At 44.5% G+C, this 16,222-nt stretch overlaps 1 protein-coding gene across 1 annotated transcript in view; it reads right to left on the minus strand.

Moving 5' to 3' along the window:
- The window catches only part of SCY1 (SECY homolog 1), a 98,562-nt gene extending 82,674 nt beyond the window's left edge, over positions 1-15,888 (minus strand). The window contains exons 1-2 of the mRNA XM_086495396.1: positions 15,634-15,888; positions 346-515 (exon numbers count right to left, since the gene is read on the minus strand). Coding sequence (XP_086351522.1) covers positions 346-515; positions 15,634-15,818 — 355 coding nt within the window. The 5' untranslated portion in view covers positions 15,819-15,888. The remainder of the gene's footprint in view (positions 1-345; positions 516-15,633) is intronic.
- Positions 15,889-16,222: the final 334 nt, after the last annotated feature.

Genomic DNA, 16,222 nt, shown 5'->3' on the forward strand with positions numbered 1-16,222 from the left:
CTTATGAACTGTAAAGAGGGGTTACAACACTTGCACCAAACACAAAAAAATTATAAAAAAGAGAAGATAATGAAACAAGCATAACAGTGCCTTGTTTTATTTTTTTCACAAAGCACACAAAAAACAACAGCTACTTAAAATGACTTTAAAAAAAACAGATGTAAAAATAAATCAGGGAAGCTTACATGAATGAAACTTCATACAAAACTCAATTTTCAGGCCATTTACATCAAGGAGCAGTCAGTTATAAGACTTCATTCCTAACCTTCAAAATTATACAACACAGGGATAAGGCAGAAGAGAGAACACTTATCAACTCAGAAGAAAAAGAAAAAGAAAGTATACCTGCAGCTCCTTTTCCACCTGATGCACCTCCTGGGCTTTTAGCTGATTGTTTGCCTTTTAGTGACTGCAGAACTTGTAAGAACAGATCTCTCCAATCATCAAGTAGCATTTCAAAGGGGTCTTCTTGTAGGTTCAATGGGTCAAAACACTGTTCTGCAGGCCCAAAACCCCTATTTCATGCAACCACAACTTATTTTCTAACCCATTTGTACCCACAATTAAAACCTACTAAAATGGTTAGTTGTATGGCTAGTAACATAAAAAACTTTGAATAAGAAGGAATAAGCCAAAAACACAGGCACAAGCAGAATGAACGACACAACATCAAAGTCAACATGACAAATGTTTAAAGCCTTCGCCAAGAGGAATCTTGACTGTGACAACACCACCATAATTTGAATATCCCCTTGCTTGAGCTTGAGCCTTTGCTTTCGTCTTACCAAGCTGGACTTACGTGGGAGGGATTGGAAAAATTAGTAAGAAAGAGCAGCAGATTTTGTTAGAAGTCTTGCTAAGCTTTTCATTTATGTTTGTACAAACTTTTCCAGCGATGTGTGTGTGAGACCAGCTAAAAAATACGCAAACAAGGAATCTGCTATTCTACAAACATGGGGAGTAACCAATTACAAAGAGTCTTCTACATGTGTCTAGAACCAATCCAAAAACATGGTAAATCAGAATGCACTGTCACGTGCACATTGCTCCATGTGCCACGTGGAAATGCTTCATCGACTTCCAGAGCCAATTTTGCACCTATCCCTAGATAGGAAGGTCTAGAATCCTAGGAGGATTACTACCGACAATTTTATGAGCCTGCTTGCAAGACTTGCATGTCCGAACCAATCCATCAAATTAGGTTTTCCAATTTTGGAACCCTCTTGCATAAATGGATTGTACAAGCGTTTTGACAGATGTTACACTACATTGGGCATCTGGCAAGATGTGCATGTAGTTTAGGTTAGAGGAATCCAACGAGCTATTCCCCACGTCAATCGGATTCTCGAGTGGGCAGATGTGACACAATTTCACCAAGTTTATTAATAAATCAATTTAATGATTTATTTTTATAACTTTGTCTTCCAAACTTGCCCTACCTAAGTCTTAAAAAGTTTATAACCAGTAACTTGGCCTATAAAGGGAGCCTATAATGGGAGCAAGGGAGCCAACGTTTTGGATCAGATGAGCCAGCACTAGCAAAGAGCAATCCCTAGTGTTTTGCATCAGCCTGCCAGCGTTTTCCTCCAAAGTCAAGGCCCTCCAAAGTCACACATCAGCCCAGTGTTTTGCATCAACAACAAATTCAGCCCAGCGTTTTCAGTTTTCAGCCCACTTCCTCACCAGCGGTGCACGAGATTTGCTATCGTCAGCCATCCACAAGCAGTTGGGAACTTTGGTAGCCCATTGAGGCTCTTCTCAGCCATTCCCTCGTTGCATAGGGTGCTCCCATTGCTGTCCATCATCGGCCTTGTCAAGATCTGTGCTTTCAGCCCTTCATTCCTCTCGCATTGAAAGTGCAAATCAGCCCCAGATCCACCCTTTGGTGGCCATCTGTAACAAACTTGGACACTCCAAGTCAAGATTCTACCACGACACAGAAGAGATTCACGTCAAAATACTTCACAGATTGAAAGAGAAACGACACGGCCCGGCGTAGTTCCGTGCCAAGAGATATTGGCCCCAAAGACTGGCACCCCTTTTAGTATTTATTTTATATTAATCTTTGAGCAAAGTACAACCGACCCGCGGGTGCTCGCTCTCAGACTCTACGTCCAGATGCTCTGCAAAGTGAGCCCCTAGGGTCACTTATAAAGAGTTACAAGGGATGCCAAAAGCAGAACCCCAAAAGCTTTCAAACTCAAAAGCAATTTGATCTAAAATCAACTGGTCCAAAAACTGCCACAAAAAGCTGTCAGCGTAATTTGCAAAAGTCCGTACGCTGCTATCAGCGCAAAAAGTGGGTGTCCGTACGCTGCTGTCAGTGCAAAAAGCGGACGTCTGTATAGTGCCACGTTAACCTGTCCGTACGCTGCCACGTCAGCATTCAGCACGTATCGCGGAATTCCATAATGTCAGCCAGTCACCGTGAAATACGGCAATCCGTATTGTCAACCAATCTGCCATGTCACCAGTTGGGTGTGTGTCTGTCCAGGTGGCTCTACCACGTCACCAGTTTGTGACATAGCCCCCTCTTGAAAGAATTTTAATCACCCTCGATCACGCCTGCAAAACAGACAGAGGCCCTAAACTGTCTTAGTAGACGCTGACTATTAGTACGGACGCACTAGACACGACACATCTAGCACTTGTACAAAACAACACTCACATCACAAGACATCACATGACAAATCACAAAAAAATTCATTCCAAATCTCAGACCATGACCATCGGCAACGTATTTAGTAATCGCATTTAGATCCATTCCGGACCTTACTGATGCCCAATTAACTAATCCTTATTGCAAGCATATAGAGATTTATGAGACCGAAATGCTGCAGTCATTTCGTCTTTCCCTGCATTCTGTCACATGAGAGAGTACAAATCAATCATATTCATTTTCGGGAATTCTGTGTCATAAAGTGATACAGCAGAATACTGGTCAGCCCATTAGCATCCCTAAAACCCAAAAGGGACATCACTGACCTTATTCAAAAATCGGGGTAAACTGTTGACAAAGGAGCCGAGTGACTCCCCTCTTGTGCAAATCCACTGCACTAGATTCCCCCTTGCTAAATTCAGGGTTCGATCCGAGTAGACCATATATGCTAAACCGAATGCTTCAAGGTAAAGTTCCAAAATCTGAGGAGTACCTTCTAAGTCCTCCTCCATCCACTTCGCATCCAATGTAGGATAGTTCTTGAATTTAACCAAGAACCGCCTAATCACTTTACCTTATATCTTTTTGTCCTTGTGTAGCAAAATCTATTCTGGAACGAGTATCTCCTCGCTTTCCTCCACTTTGGTTTGCTCATCAGGCTCCCCATCAACTGGCACATCACCTTTAAAAGGCTTCGATAGACTCACATGGAATGCATTGTGAATCTTCCAAGTATCGGGCAGCTTGAGTCTAAAGGAGACATCATTTATCCTTTCTTTTATCTGGAAAGGGCCATAATACCTCATGCTAAGCTTTGGAAAAAGCCGCTCCTTTCCGTTTCGTTTTCTTAGGCGTGCCTTCTCAAAACGTAGGAGCACCGAATTGTCTTCCTTCAGTTTCAAATCTCGTCGATGTCAATCTGCTGCCTTCTTATGTCGTTCTTGAGTTTTCACTAAAGCCTCTCGGACCTTGGCAAAAGCAGTGTCCAAGTCTCTCATGTACTGGTCGGCTTCAAAAACCTTATCTTTGGTGCTAAGGAAGGGTTGAACCTTCGGAGCACATTCAATGATCTCAAATGGCGCCTTCCCTGTCAAAGAGTGAATCGTGTTATTGTAGGAAAATTCCACTAAAGGCAAAAAAAAAAATCCCATTGAGTCTTCTAATTAGCGATGTAAGACTTCAATAAATCCAGAACAACTGAATTTGGATGAGCACGGATGTATGCAGATGATTCATGAAAAGCTGAAAAGTATGCATTTAAGGAAGTGACATTCCATGTCTTTCCCTTGGCATGACACAGTCGTAGAAAGAGCACAAGAAAGTACGAGCACCAAGCATGGGCATTTACATTGTGAATTGCCACAATTGATTGATTTAGATCAGAAACACAAGATTCGATCTCATTGTTTGTGTGTGTGTGGTGAACGGGTTGGCGCTCCGTCTATTTGTTCATCTACATTGCATGCACAGTCTTTAGAGAAGACGAGATTTTTTCCAGTCACTTTACATGGAATGGGTATGTTCATGTTTTTGTGTTGGAAGTGGTTTCAAGAATTTTCAGCCTCGAAGATTCTTGAAGAAGGTGGACCTACGTCCATAGACGAAATTGAAGCATTGAAGGAACCACAGAAGACTTTGTGTCGCTTTCGACGCCGCCCAAAGAAGAAGGCATTGCAGACCTTTATGAAGTTCCAAGTATCGCATGACCCACGCATCAGAGTGAGCCGATGAAGAGTCCTTTCCAGGATGTTATTGGCGATCTCCCTCGACGCCATACAGTTCTGTACCAGTACCTCACTTTGAAAAGGAGGGGATGTCACATGACACATCCAACCCTATGTGTCAGTGGACAAGCTACACCATGATCAGGGTTCAGTTCAATCAAGTCAGTCTAGAAAAGGAAGTGATCTGGCACTTTTGTGAGTCTGTTCGCAGACCGTGCATGTCCAAACACTTAGATTAGATGCATATCCTCTGGTTGCACACAGCATGACCATCAGATTCCAATCAGATCCCATCAATAGCATTTCTACAGTGCATAGACCTATATTCCTATTTTTATCATTTTTCACTTATTATTTTTAAGTGACTTTTGTTGGAAAGTAGGAAGAGCAATTTTGCTAAGTTTGTATATAAGCAAACCTAGCGCTAGCACTTTCTGGCAGAAGAGGCAGCAGGAGCACCTTGCTCAACAAGCAACTTCTCAGCAAGACCAACCCCCACGACAACTCTAGCATTTTCACAATTGCAGAAGCCAGTGTTTTTGCACTTGCAGATTCACGGCGACAGTAGACAGTAGATCAGCCCTAGCGTTAGCAGATTACCCACAGCCAGACCATTTTCAGCCCTAGCGTTTTTGCATCTACCAAGCATTTCAGCGTTTTGCAGATCTACCACGATGGAACCAACAAGAAGACTAGCGTTTTCAGTTTTCAGCATTCAGTTGCCGCAGTAGGAGTCCCAAACCTCGCAGATCTCGCCTTCCCGCAGCAGATCCTCGCCGCACGGTCAGATCCAGCGCAGTTTGCAAATTCAGCCCGGAAAACGCAGATTTCAGCATCTGCGTTTTCAGAGCGTTGTCGTTGCATCGTTGTCATCGCCGTCGTCACCGACATAGAGTCAGAATTCAGCAGATAAAGATTTGCAGATTTCAGCCCTTAGCATTTTCAGATTTCAGCCCGTCTCGTCGTCGCCCTCATCGTCGTCGACATCGTCGGCAAGTCCAAGCATTGTAGAGATTTGTGCAATCATAAGTAGACCGCTCTTGCCATAGAGAGTGGGGCCCTTGGTGTTGCTAAATTGGCTTTATCTGACAGAAAAATAATTCTAAATGAATTATTGGATTTATAAGTGAGAGGGTTTTCTCGCTTGGAACACCAAGAAACTAATTCTAAATGAATTATTGGAATTTTAAGTGAGAGGGTTTTTCTCACTGGAGACATCCAAGTACAGAGTATTCCTAGTGCGTCATTCAAAGTAATGACGGGAGCACTGTGAACGGGAATATCTGTAAGGCCACCAAGAACGGGTACTTCTGATGCGTCACATCGGATGGGTGACAGGGAGCATCGGGAAGAAGTATCCGACCATCCGGAAACGGACATCTCTGATGCGTCATAGGATGGGTGACATAGAGCATCGTGAAGGGGATTGTACCGTAAGTTCGGTAGGAAAGGACTAGGTGATGGGTATTCCTGATGTGTCACAAGGTGGGTGACGGGTGCATCAGAAAGGGGATATCCATAGTCGAGAGGAAATCCGAACTGGAAAGAGGAATACAGGTAAAGATGCAAGCACAAGAATAAAGATGGGTTCTGAGAAGCTTTTCTTAAAAAGCCGAATATTTTAAAGAGTTTTTTGGGAGGAGCAGACGCTTTCCCGCGAGGAATCTATGTTTGCATTGCATTCGTGCATGTGGTTGCATCCAGGGACGCCTGGGAAGTGCTGTGAAAGCATTGTTTTTAACTTATAAGGTTTTATTGAGTTTTTAGGCAGGTTCACACCAATTTTAAAAATATGCCGACCGTCCGCTTAATAAGTGGGCAGCCACTTAGAAAATAAAGCAACAAAACCAGCCAGCGAATTCTCTCTCCCTATTTCGGGTAGAACAAAAAAAAAAAAAAACGGCCGCGATCTCTCCGCGAGCAGCTATTCATGCCATGGTGAAGGAGCTATAAAAGCACCACATGCCCTCACTGAAGGGAGGTTACCAACGTCAGCAAGAGAAGACTCTGCCGCCAGATAACGCAAGAGATCGCGAGACTACGAATCACGGAAGTCGCTTTTCCCGCGCAAGAGCGACAAGTATCTATTGTGGATTCGCCATACGAATTGTTGTCGCGTGTTTGCGCGTGTGTTTGCAAGTACTTCATCGCAAAGGAGAAGCGAGAAGGCTTCGGCCTACGCTTGGGAATTCCGGAAACGGAATTCGGAATTGTCTGCGGAGTCTCACCTCCGAGTACAGACGGAAAAAGGATTGAGAGCTTGTCTCTCGGATTTCCCTTACGGGAAGGAACGACCATCGAGTCAGAGATTTAGAACGGAGGGGTTTTCTCCGGTTCTTGTGCTTGTAAAAATATACCTAGATGAATCCAGGATAAGCCCAGATTCACCCTTAAAGGAAAGTGCAAGGTACAGACCCATGGTAGTCATCCACGAGACAATATAACCATCAGCTCCATCATGCATAGTATTGACTAAATACCACGACATCCCCACTAACGTCGTCAATGCCCAATAGTGGGTGTAGAACTAGGTACTAACATTCTCCCTAATAAAGAATACTCTTTAAGGGGGGGGACCAGCCCATCTTCTGGTCCCATTACTGTGTCGATCTTCTCACTCTCTCTCTCTCTATTTATTTCTCTCTATATCCTTTGGCTTCAGTAGTGATAAATTCTATTTATCCGAGTATATTTTACATTGTTATGCGCTCCCGTTTGTGACACTTGGAGGAGGGTTTGACAACATCTCTGGTGTCGTATTCTCTTCTCTCTCTATCTCTCAGTCTCAGCAGCTTCATTCACAGTGTTCATCACTTTGTTTGTGTCCATTGCACTCTCTCACTAAAGGAACGGAAGGCTCTCCCTTCCGTAAGTAAAAGGAATCTTTGAGCACAGTTCGGAGCACTCATCTTGAGCAAAGTTCAACATTCATTTCCGCTGCACCTTACAATCATCTTTTGTGGCTTGGCGAGATTCTCGAACTGCATGTGGTGGTCAGGCATTTAAGATATCCTATCGGTTGGCAGGTTACTAATACGCTACAAATTGATTGGGTCATGCAACGATTGAATGTCAAATTGCACTATTGAAAATTGTCTAAATGGCATGTTCGACTTCGTATAGTGCAAAGTATCATGATGGCTTATGTTCAGTTTTACTTGCCATTGCTCCACTGGCCTCACTCCCACCTCTCATTGCTAATGTCTACTATTCTATCTCACTTGTGGCGCACCAGTTGTCATAAGAAAGGCCTCCGTTTGTTAGCAATGGAGAAGCTTTGCACTCCAAAGCGTCTTGGCGGGCTGAATATTTTGGACCTTCGCCGCCATGCATTGGCAAGGAAGGCTATGTTATTGCCCACGCTTGCATTGCAGTCTCAACCATGGATAGTTATGGTTGCTGACATATATCGACATGTTGTCACTCCTGCCTTTGAGGTTTGCTCATTGGCAGACTTCCCTTTGGGAGACTATGTTTGGCAAGATAGTCGGTAATATTCCTGGTTGCTTGATCACCTCTGGCTTGCTCAGCTTGGAGTTGTTACGAATCATCTCTCTTGGCATGGCAGGCAGCAAGCAGATGGGAATTCGTTGCATTTGGAAAGTATTCATTGGAGTAGGGCGTTCTCTTTTACCCTGGTTGATCAGTTGCCTCGTCAAGCCTACTTCTTCTCTGGTCGTGGCATCTGCATGGTGGATAATGTGGTGGATTCATCAGGGAATTCGCTTACCTTTTCTCGAGCGGCAGCACCTATTGGATTGGGCCTACATTATCGTCAGATTTGGAGCTTGCTTCGGCATATGCCGTATGCAGGATTGGAAATTATGGGACTTTTCTTTGGATGCGATTTCTACTCGCATGTTATGTCCCGCTCTTGGGACAGGAGATCTAGCCCAGACGCCGTCGGGATGGGCGTCCAATGTCCGGGCGGACGTAGTGTGAACCCGGCCAGTCTGGCCGGCCATTATTATAAAAGGGAGGCCAAGGCCTCACTTGCAGTTATCGACCCCCACTGGCAGAGTGCCAGTGGTTAGCCTGCGAGGCTGGGAGTGCGTGAGGTCACCTCGAGGAGGTGAGGCCGGGTGCTATGGGACGCTCGGTCTTACAGGTGCACGCCTACGTCCTCGGACGCTGGTCCGAGCACATAGGAGCTGCCGGATGGTGGCTATGGTCGGGTGGTTCGTCCGACGCAAGTCTATAGGTGGTCCGTGTAGCCGGGAGATCCACTCCCTGCTTTCGTTTCATGGTATCAGAGCCGGCTTGGCTGCACGAAGGAATGTGTGCACACCTACCAGCTGGTTAGAGTCGGATAATCACTATTTCATGCAGATTTTGATGAAGTAACCGTTTGATTGATTATTTTCTTCTCATGAGCATGTTTGCAGGTAAAAAAAATAATGTTCAGTTGCTGATTTTTTATAAAAATCAGCAAACTGGCAGGTGAAAGTGTTGAAAATTGGAGGATTACTTATTAATTTTATTGGTTTTCGATGAAAATCAATGTATTTCTCATTAATTTGTTGAATTTAGACTAAATTCGGCGTACAGTAACTTTTAAAATCTCTCTGTATCCGATTCTATACATCCATATCCTCGCCATGAGCCATCTTCACGCGATACTCATGGTCACTGTCCTACGTCCGCAGGCTCAGTTTCTGCACCAATTTTGCATCCACAAAATTGTGTGAGCTTCCATTATCAAGGAGTACGGTCACGTCATGACCATTTATCTTCCCAAGGAAACGGAGAAGATCGTGCTTACCAAACACATTGGTGCTAAGAGTACAGTTAGTGCATGGACTGTGCGCTAAATGATGGATTTCAACTTGAGTGACATCAGAGTTACCTAAGATCTCGTGAATCTGAAACGAAGGACGACCTTGCGGTTTCTTTGTCTTCTTCTTGGGGCAATCCTTGATTTGGTGACCCATCTGGCTGTCACAAACGGGAGCGCATAACAATATAAAATATACTCGGATAAATAGAATTTATCACTTAATACTGAAGCCAAAGGATATAGAGAGAAATAAATAGACAGAGAGAGAGAGAAGATCGACACAGTACTGGGGACCAGAAGATGGGCTCGTCCCCCCCCTTAAAGAGTATTCTTTATTAGGGAGAATCTTTTTACAAGCACAAGAACCGGAGAAAAACATTCCGTTCTAAATCTCTGACTCGATGGTCGTTCCTTCCCGTAAGGGAAATCCGAGAGACAATCTCTCAATCCTTTTTCCGTCTGTACTCGGAGTTGAGACTCCGTAGACAATTTCCGAATTTCGTTTCCAGAATTCCCAAGCGTAGGCCGAAAAGCCTTCTCGCTTCTCCTTCGCGATGAAGTACCTACAAACACACACGCAAACACACGACAACAATTCGTATGGCGAATCCACAATAGATACCTGTCGCTCTTGCGCGGGAAAAGCGACTTCCGTGCTTCTTAGTCTCGCGATCTCTCGCGTCTTCTGGCGGCAGAGTCTTCTCTTGCTGGCGCTAGCAACCTCCCTTCAGTGAGGGCATGTGGTGCTTTTATAGCTCCTTCACCATAGCACGAATAGCTACTCGCAGAGAGATCGTGGCCGGTTTTTTTTTCTTTCTTTTTTTTTGTTCTACCTGAAATAGGGAGAGAGAATTCGCTGGCTGGTTTTGTTGCTTTATTTTCTAAGTAGCTGCCCACTTATTAAGTGGACGGTCGGCATATTTTTAAAATTGGTATGAACCTGCCCAAAAACTCAATAAAACCTTATAAGTTAAAAACAATGCTTTCACAGCACTTCCCAAGCATCCCTGGATGCAACCACATGCACGAATGCAATGCAAACATAGATTCCTCGCGGGAAAGCGTTTGCTCTTCCCGGAAAACTTGTTATTCCGCTTTTTAAGAAAAGCTTCTCAGAACCCATCTTTATTCTTGTGCTTGCGTCTTTACGCGTATACCTCTTTTCCAGTTTGGATTTCCTCTCGACTATGGATATCCCCTTTTTGATGCACATGTCACCCACCTTGTGACGCATCAGGAATACCCATCACCTAGTCCTTTCCTACCGAACTTACGGTACAATCCCCTTCACGATGCTCTATGTCACCCATCCTATGACGCATCAGAGATGTCCGTTCCCAGATGGTCGGATACTTCTTTCCGATGCTCCCTGTCACCCATCCGATGTGACGCATCAGAAGTACCCGTTCCTGGTGGCCTTACAGATATTCCCGTTCTCAATGCTCCCGTCATTACTTTGAATGACGCACTAGGAATACTCTGTACTCGGATGTCTCCATTGAGAAAAACCCTCTCACTTAAAATTCCAATAATTCATTTAGAATTATTTTTCCTTGGTGTTCCAAGCGAGAAAACCCTCTCACTTATAAATCCAATAATTCATTTAGAATTATTTTTATGTCAGATAAAGCCAATTTAGCAACACTGGCCACATCCGAAGCAAGCCCCCTTCTTCACTGCATCAACAACTGAAGCATTTTTGGCTTTCTTCTTCTCCTGAGAAGATCTCTGCGGTGATTTGGACTTGTGCTAGAATCGGGGTCGCTTCCTCTAAGCGCCCTCACCGGATTGATGGTCTGCACTTCTTGTCTTCTCATAATTTGCTCCATTTACCAAATGGAACGTCCTGGCCTTTGCCACTACATCCTCGACATCAGTTGGGGATTTGTCCTTGATTAAGGCCCAACGGTAATCTTCATGTAATCCCAGCACATACATGTGCACAGCGTGCGTAGAATCCACCTTACAGAAGGTGAGCGCTTCTTTGAAAGCCGTTGTATACTTATCAAAAGACAGAGCTTTCATCGAAAGACTCTACAGTTTGGCATAGGCTTTCAAAGGATCGATTTTTGCGAAATCCTTCTTGAGTTTCACACAAAAGTCAGCCCACGTCGTAGGCTTCTCTGTCATATCACGCCACCAAGTAAGCGCCTTACTGCCCAAATAGAGATGAATCGTCTGAATCCTCCGTTCATCATGCTCCCCATGGAGATCAAAATACATGGTCCACTGATGCAGCCAGTTATTTACAACCAATTCCGTACATTCTTTCTCCTCCCCTGAGAAATTTGTAGTTTTGTACGGAATCGTGGCAGTTGGACCACCTTGTGAACGCCCAAAAGCAGCAATCCGCGTCCGCAATTGCTGGAGATGGGTTTCGCCCTCGAAAATACGCGCAATCGTCGACTGAGCCGTATTTTCCATAGCAATAAGTCGGGAACTAAGCCCTTGCACAACCCCTTCGAGAGAGGCCAAGCGAATGTTCGTCTGAACGTTCGCATTTTCAGAGCGGTAACACGCTGGTTGAAACTCTAGAAAGTACTTGTAATCCATGTGTATAGAGCATGCATGAACGGAATTTGAACATTACCGGGCGCGGCGTCACGCTGCACATCCGGAGCTGGAGGAATCCATGGCAAAGTGCGTGAGAAACTGAAGGTTTCACGCGAAACTGGACACTTTTCGATCGCAAAAAGTCGAACTCCGAAGAGCGCTACACGCCAGCGCACACGTCCGAAGGCAAGCAAGTGATGGCGGGAGCGCGGGAGTGTGAGCAGGGGAGAGAGAGAGAGGCGGTGGGAGAGAAGCAGGAGAGCCAAAAACTCCATTCGCTGTAAACTTGCTAGTCTCTGTAAGTGAGTTTTTAATAAACTGCAAGTTTCAGACCTTAGTTAAAAGAAACAAATGTCCTGGCCACTTCAAAAAAATAAAAGGGTTACTTGTTCTAAATAAACCAGGTCTTAAGTGATAGCGTTAAAAAAAAAATCAGTAGCGTGGGTTATTTTGCGAAGAGAGGGCTTGTTGGTGACGCGTGGAGAGAGAACTCTGTAGGCAGCGCACTAGTGAGAGAAAATCTTTGGGCTCGTGGAGGCTTGTGTCCAGCACGCATAACCAGCTCCAACTAGGAGCCAGCTCTGCAAAAAAAAATCCACGCTGGCCTCTCAACGCAGGCGCTCTCTCCTCCGAGACGCTTTTCTGTAGCCTACAACAGAGAGGTAACTCTCTCTCTCTCTCTCTCTCTCTCTCTCTCTCTCTCTCTCTCTCTCTCTCTCTCTCTCTCTCTCTGTGCTTCACACAGAGAAGAAGATTGGTTCCAGATTTGTCGCTCGAGTTGGCTGATTACAAAGAGAACCTGGATTTCCACATCATGCGCCTGGACAAAGCAAATATTATTTTAGGAATTCCATGGTTTTATGATAAACAAGACTCATTGTATATAGACTATGTACATCACTCTCTTGTTTTTGTTAAGCAGGACATGTCTCATGTATCTATATCGCTTTGTAATCAAAATTTTGTAAATAATGATTTTGCAATACCAGTTGTTGCTGCTTTGGAAATGTATAAAGATACAAAGTCTTCTGATGTCGACTTTTATCAATGTGTCCCATCTGCTTGGTTTGATTCGTAAGTGCTCGGTACTTCTGTCATTGAATTTCGTAAAAATGTTTCTGTTAGGTGCAGCGGAATGAATGTTTGCGCTTTGCTCAAGATGAGTGCTCCGAACTGTGCTCAAGGTTCCTTTTGTTCTTATGGAAGGTAGAGCCTTCCGTTCTTAATGAGAGAATGCTATGATCACAAACAAAGTGAATGGACATTGTGCGTGCAAGTGTATGAGACTGAGAGATAGAGAGAAGAGAGATACGACACCGAGACGTTGTAAAACCCTCCTCCGAAGGCCCCACTCTCGTCGGCGAGAGTGGTCTACTTATGATTGCACAATCTGGTACATTGGTGATGCATGAGACTGATACAAGTCTAGGATATGTCGACGATGACGACGGTGATGACGAAGTCGACCTAAGGGCTGAAATCTGCAATCTTTCTATTGCTATCCAAAAACACTATGGGCTGAAATCTGCTAATCTTCTATCTACTGAATTCTGACTCTATGTCGGTGACGATGTCGATGGCAACGATGCGACGACGACGCGCTAAAAACGCAGATGCTGAAATCTGCGTTTTCCGGGCTGAAACTGTAAACCTTGCGGAAACTGACCGTGCGGCGAGGAACTGCTGTGGGAAGGTGAGATCTGCGAGGTTCGGGACTTGATCTGCGATGTCTAACTGCAGAAAACTGAAAACGCTAATGGTCCTTGCTGTTGATTTGCAAAAACGTTGAGGTTGTGCTACAAATCAAAAACGCTAGGGACTGAAATTGGTCTTTCTGTCGCCGTGGTTCTGCAAAAGCAAAAACGCTAGGCTGATCTGCTGTGTAGCGATGGCGCCGGGGCTGATCTGCTCTGCACCAACACGCCAGGCTGATCTGATCCCAAAACGCTAGCTTTAGGCTTTTGCTCCAAAAACGCTAGGTCTCTTGGGGGGTTCTGCTGAGAAGTTGCCTGTTGAGCGTGGAGCTCCTGCTGCCTCTTCTGCCATTTAGTGCTAACTTTGGTTTGCTTATATACAAACTTAGCAAAATTGCCCTACCTATTTTTGTTAGAAAGTCACTTAAATTAATGAGTGAAAAATGTCAAAAATAGGAAAAATAGGCTAAAATCACTGGAAAATTCCCTTGACTGATTCTGATGGATTCTGATGGGAATGCTTATGATCATGCTGTGTGCAACCAGAGGATATGCATCTACGCTAAGTGAGTGGGCATGCACGGTCTACGAATAGACTCACAAAAGTGTCAGATCACTTCTAAATCTAGATTGACTGGACTGACTGAACCCTTGTCGTGCTGTAGCTTGTCCAAATCTAGACTGACTGGACTGACTCAACCCTTGTCGTGCTGTAGCTTGTCCACGGACACATAGGGTTGGATGTGTCACGTGACAGTTTCATGTTCTTCTTTTAAACTTGGGGATTCCGACGAATCCAACCTTATCCGAGAAATCACGACTGATTTCAAGGATGTTTTTCACGATGATCTACCTCCTGGCTTGCCGCCTTCGAGAGGAGTAGATCATGGCATTGAGTTGGTGGTTGGTAGTCAACCCTTCTCAAACAACCCTAGCGGTTTAGTAAAATCGAGGAGGACGAAATTCAGCGACAGCTGGAAGATTATCTCGATAGGGGTTTTGTTCGGCCAAGTAAATCCTGATGGGGAGCGCAAGTATTACTTTCTCGAAAGAAGGATAACATTATGCGCTTCTGCGTGGATTACAAAGGGTTGAATAAGCTCACTGTTAAGAACAAGTATCCCCTCCCACGCATGGACGATCTGATAGATCGGCTCCATGGAGCGTTGTATTTTACAAAGATAGACCTGCGATCAAGCTATCATCAGATACGGATCAAACTGCAAGATATTCCTAAGACAGGTTTCCATACGCGTTATGGTCACTATGAGTTTTTGGTCTTGCCTTTTGGTTTAACCAATGCTCCAGCTACGTTTCAGCAGATGATGATTGATCTGCTAAGACCATTTTTAGGCAGCTCGTTGTTGTATTTCTCAATGATATCTTGATCTACAGCCGAAGTTTGTCTGAGCACCTAGCGCATGTACGCGTTGTTCTCGAAGTACTGAGAACTGAGAAGCTTTCCGCTAAGGCTTCCAAGTGTGAACACCAACATCCCTAGAGGTCTATGTGCATTGTGTACACAGTATACAGCTCCTTTTTTCTTCAAAAAGAAATTAAGATAAGGTCAATTAAAAACGCAACGACAAATGCCAACAACCCATTCTGAGAAAATCGTGTAGGAGAGTATGTATGCGTGCTCCGCAAGCTCCAACCTACCACACCATCGGAGCTTGCTTCAAACCATATAATGGCCTGGTGCAATCCAAAACACGACGCTCCTTGCGTACAACAAAAAAGCATAGAAGTTGCTCCATATAAAGTTCTTGCTTAAGATCCTCCCCTAATAAATGCACTATTCACATCCATCTAGTAACCCTTCCGGGACTAATAAGCTTCCAATGCTAGAACTGTCCAAATAGCTCATGTTAAGGACATCGATGATAGGTCGATCAAGACCAATTCATAAATACCCCAACTATCAACTGCTCTGCCCACCTCCACATGAACTACATCATGCACCAGGCAACAAAACTTCAAAGATGTCCTTTAAAGCCAGAGAGAACAGGCCCACATGTAGCAAATCACATCAGGCACCCCAGTGACAAATTACATGTTTGCCAATATATACTCAAATAGGTGAGATGGGAGACTAGATCGAAGGCTGAAGTCTCTCTCTCTCTCTCTCTCTCTCTCTCTCTCTCTCTCTCTCTCTCTCTCTCTCTCTCTCTCTCTCTCTCTAACACACACACACACGCACACGCACACACACAAAATGAGACATACTTGAATCTTGAAAATTCATGCTCTGGAAAGCTCAAATGACTGGGTCGTTTCGTCCAAGAGGGAAAAGGAGCAAGGGCCGCTCTGCAGAAGAGGTGAGAGCTCCTCCGACTACTAGGATTCGGCGGGTACGCGGCTTGCAGAGAACTGAGGTTGGCAAAGAGCGCTGCTCCTGCCACCTTCGCCATTGCTCTCTCTTTCAGGATAACTCTCAGAGTTAAGTTCCGGTGGTCTTTTTTTTAGGCTGCCCGGGTGTGGGGGGGGTTCCTGCTAGATCTTTAAGGTCTCTTGGGATAGTTTCCTACGACGTTAAAACTCTCTTCTTCTTCTTCTTCTTCTCGTTACTATCTCACGCAGGATCAGCCAAGAGCAAAAAACCGGGGCCTAGTGTATTTTAATCGGCTGAAATTATAAAATCCCAGTTAGATTTTGAACTTGCCCTTAAGAAAACCGGCAAATTTACACAAGTTTTAGTGTAATTACCGGCAAAAAGCTTCAAATTTTGACCTAAAAAATGGAAGAATTTCAAGTTTCCCCTTATTTTGATCAATTAGGAAAAATGTATTTTTCTAGTCCTAGCTAGGAGTGATCT

This window comes from Adiantum capillus-veneris, chromosome 22 (genome assembly GCF_014529385.1).
Source record: "Adiantum capillus-veneris isolate H3 chromosome 22, ASM1452938v2, whole genome shotgun sequence".
NCBI lineage: Eukaryota > Viridiplantae > Streptophyta > Polypodiopsida > Polypodiales > Pteridaceae > Adiantum > Adiantum capillus-veneris.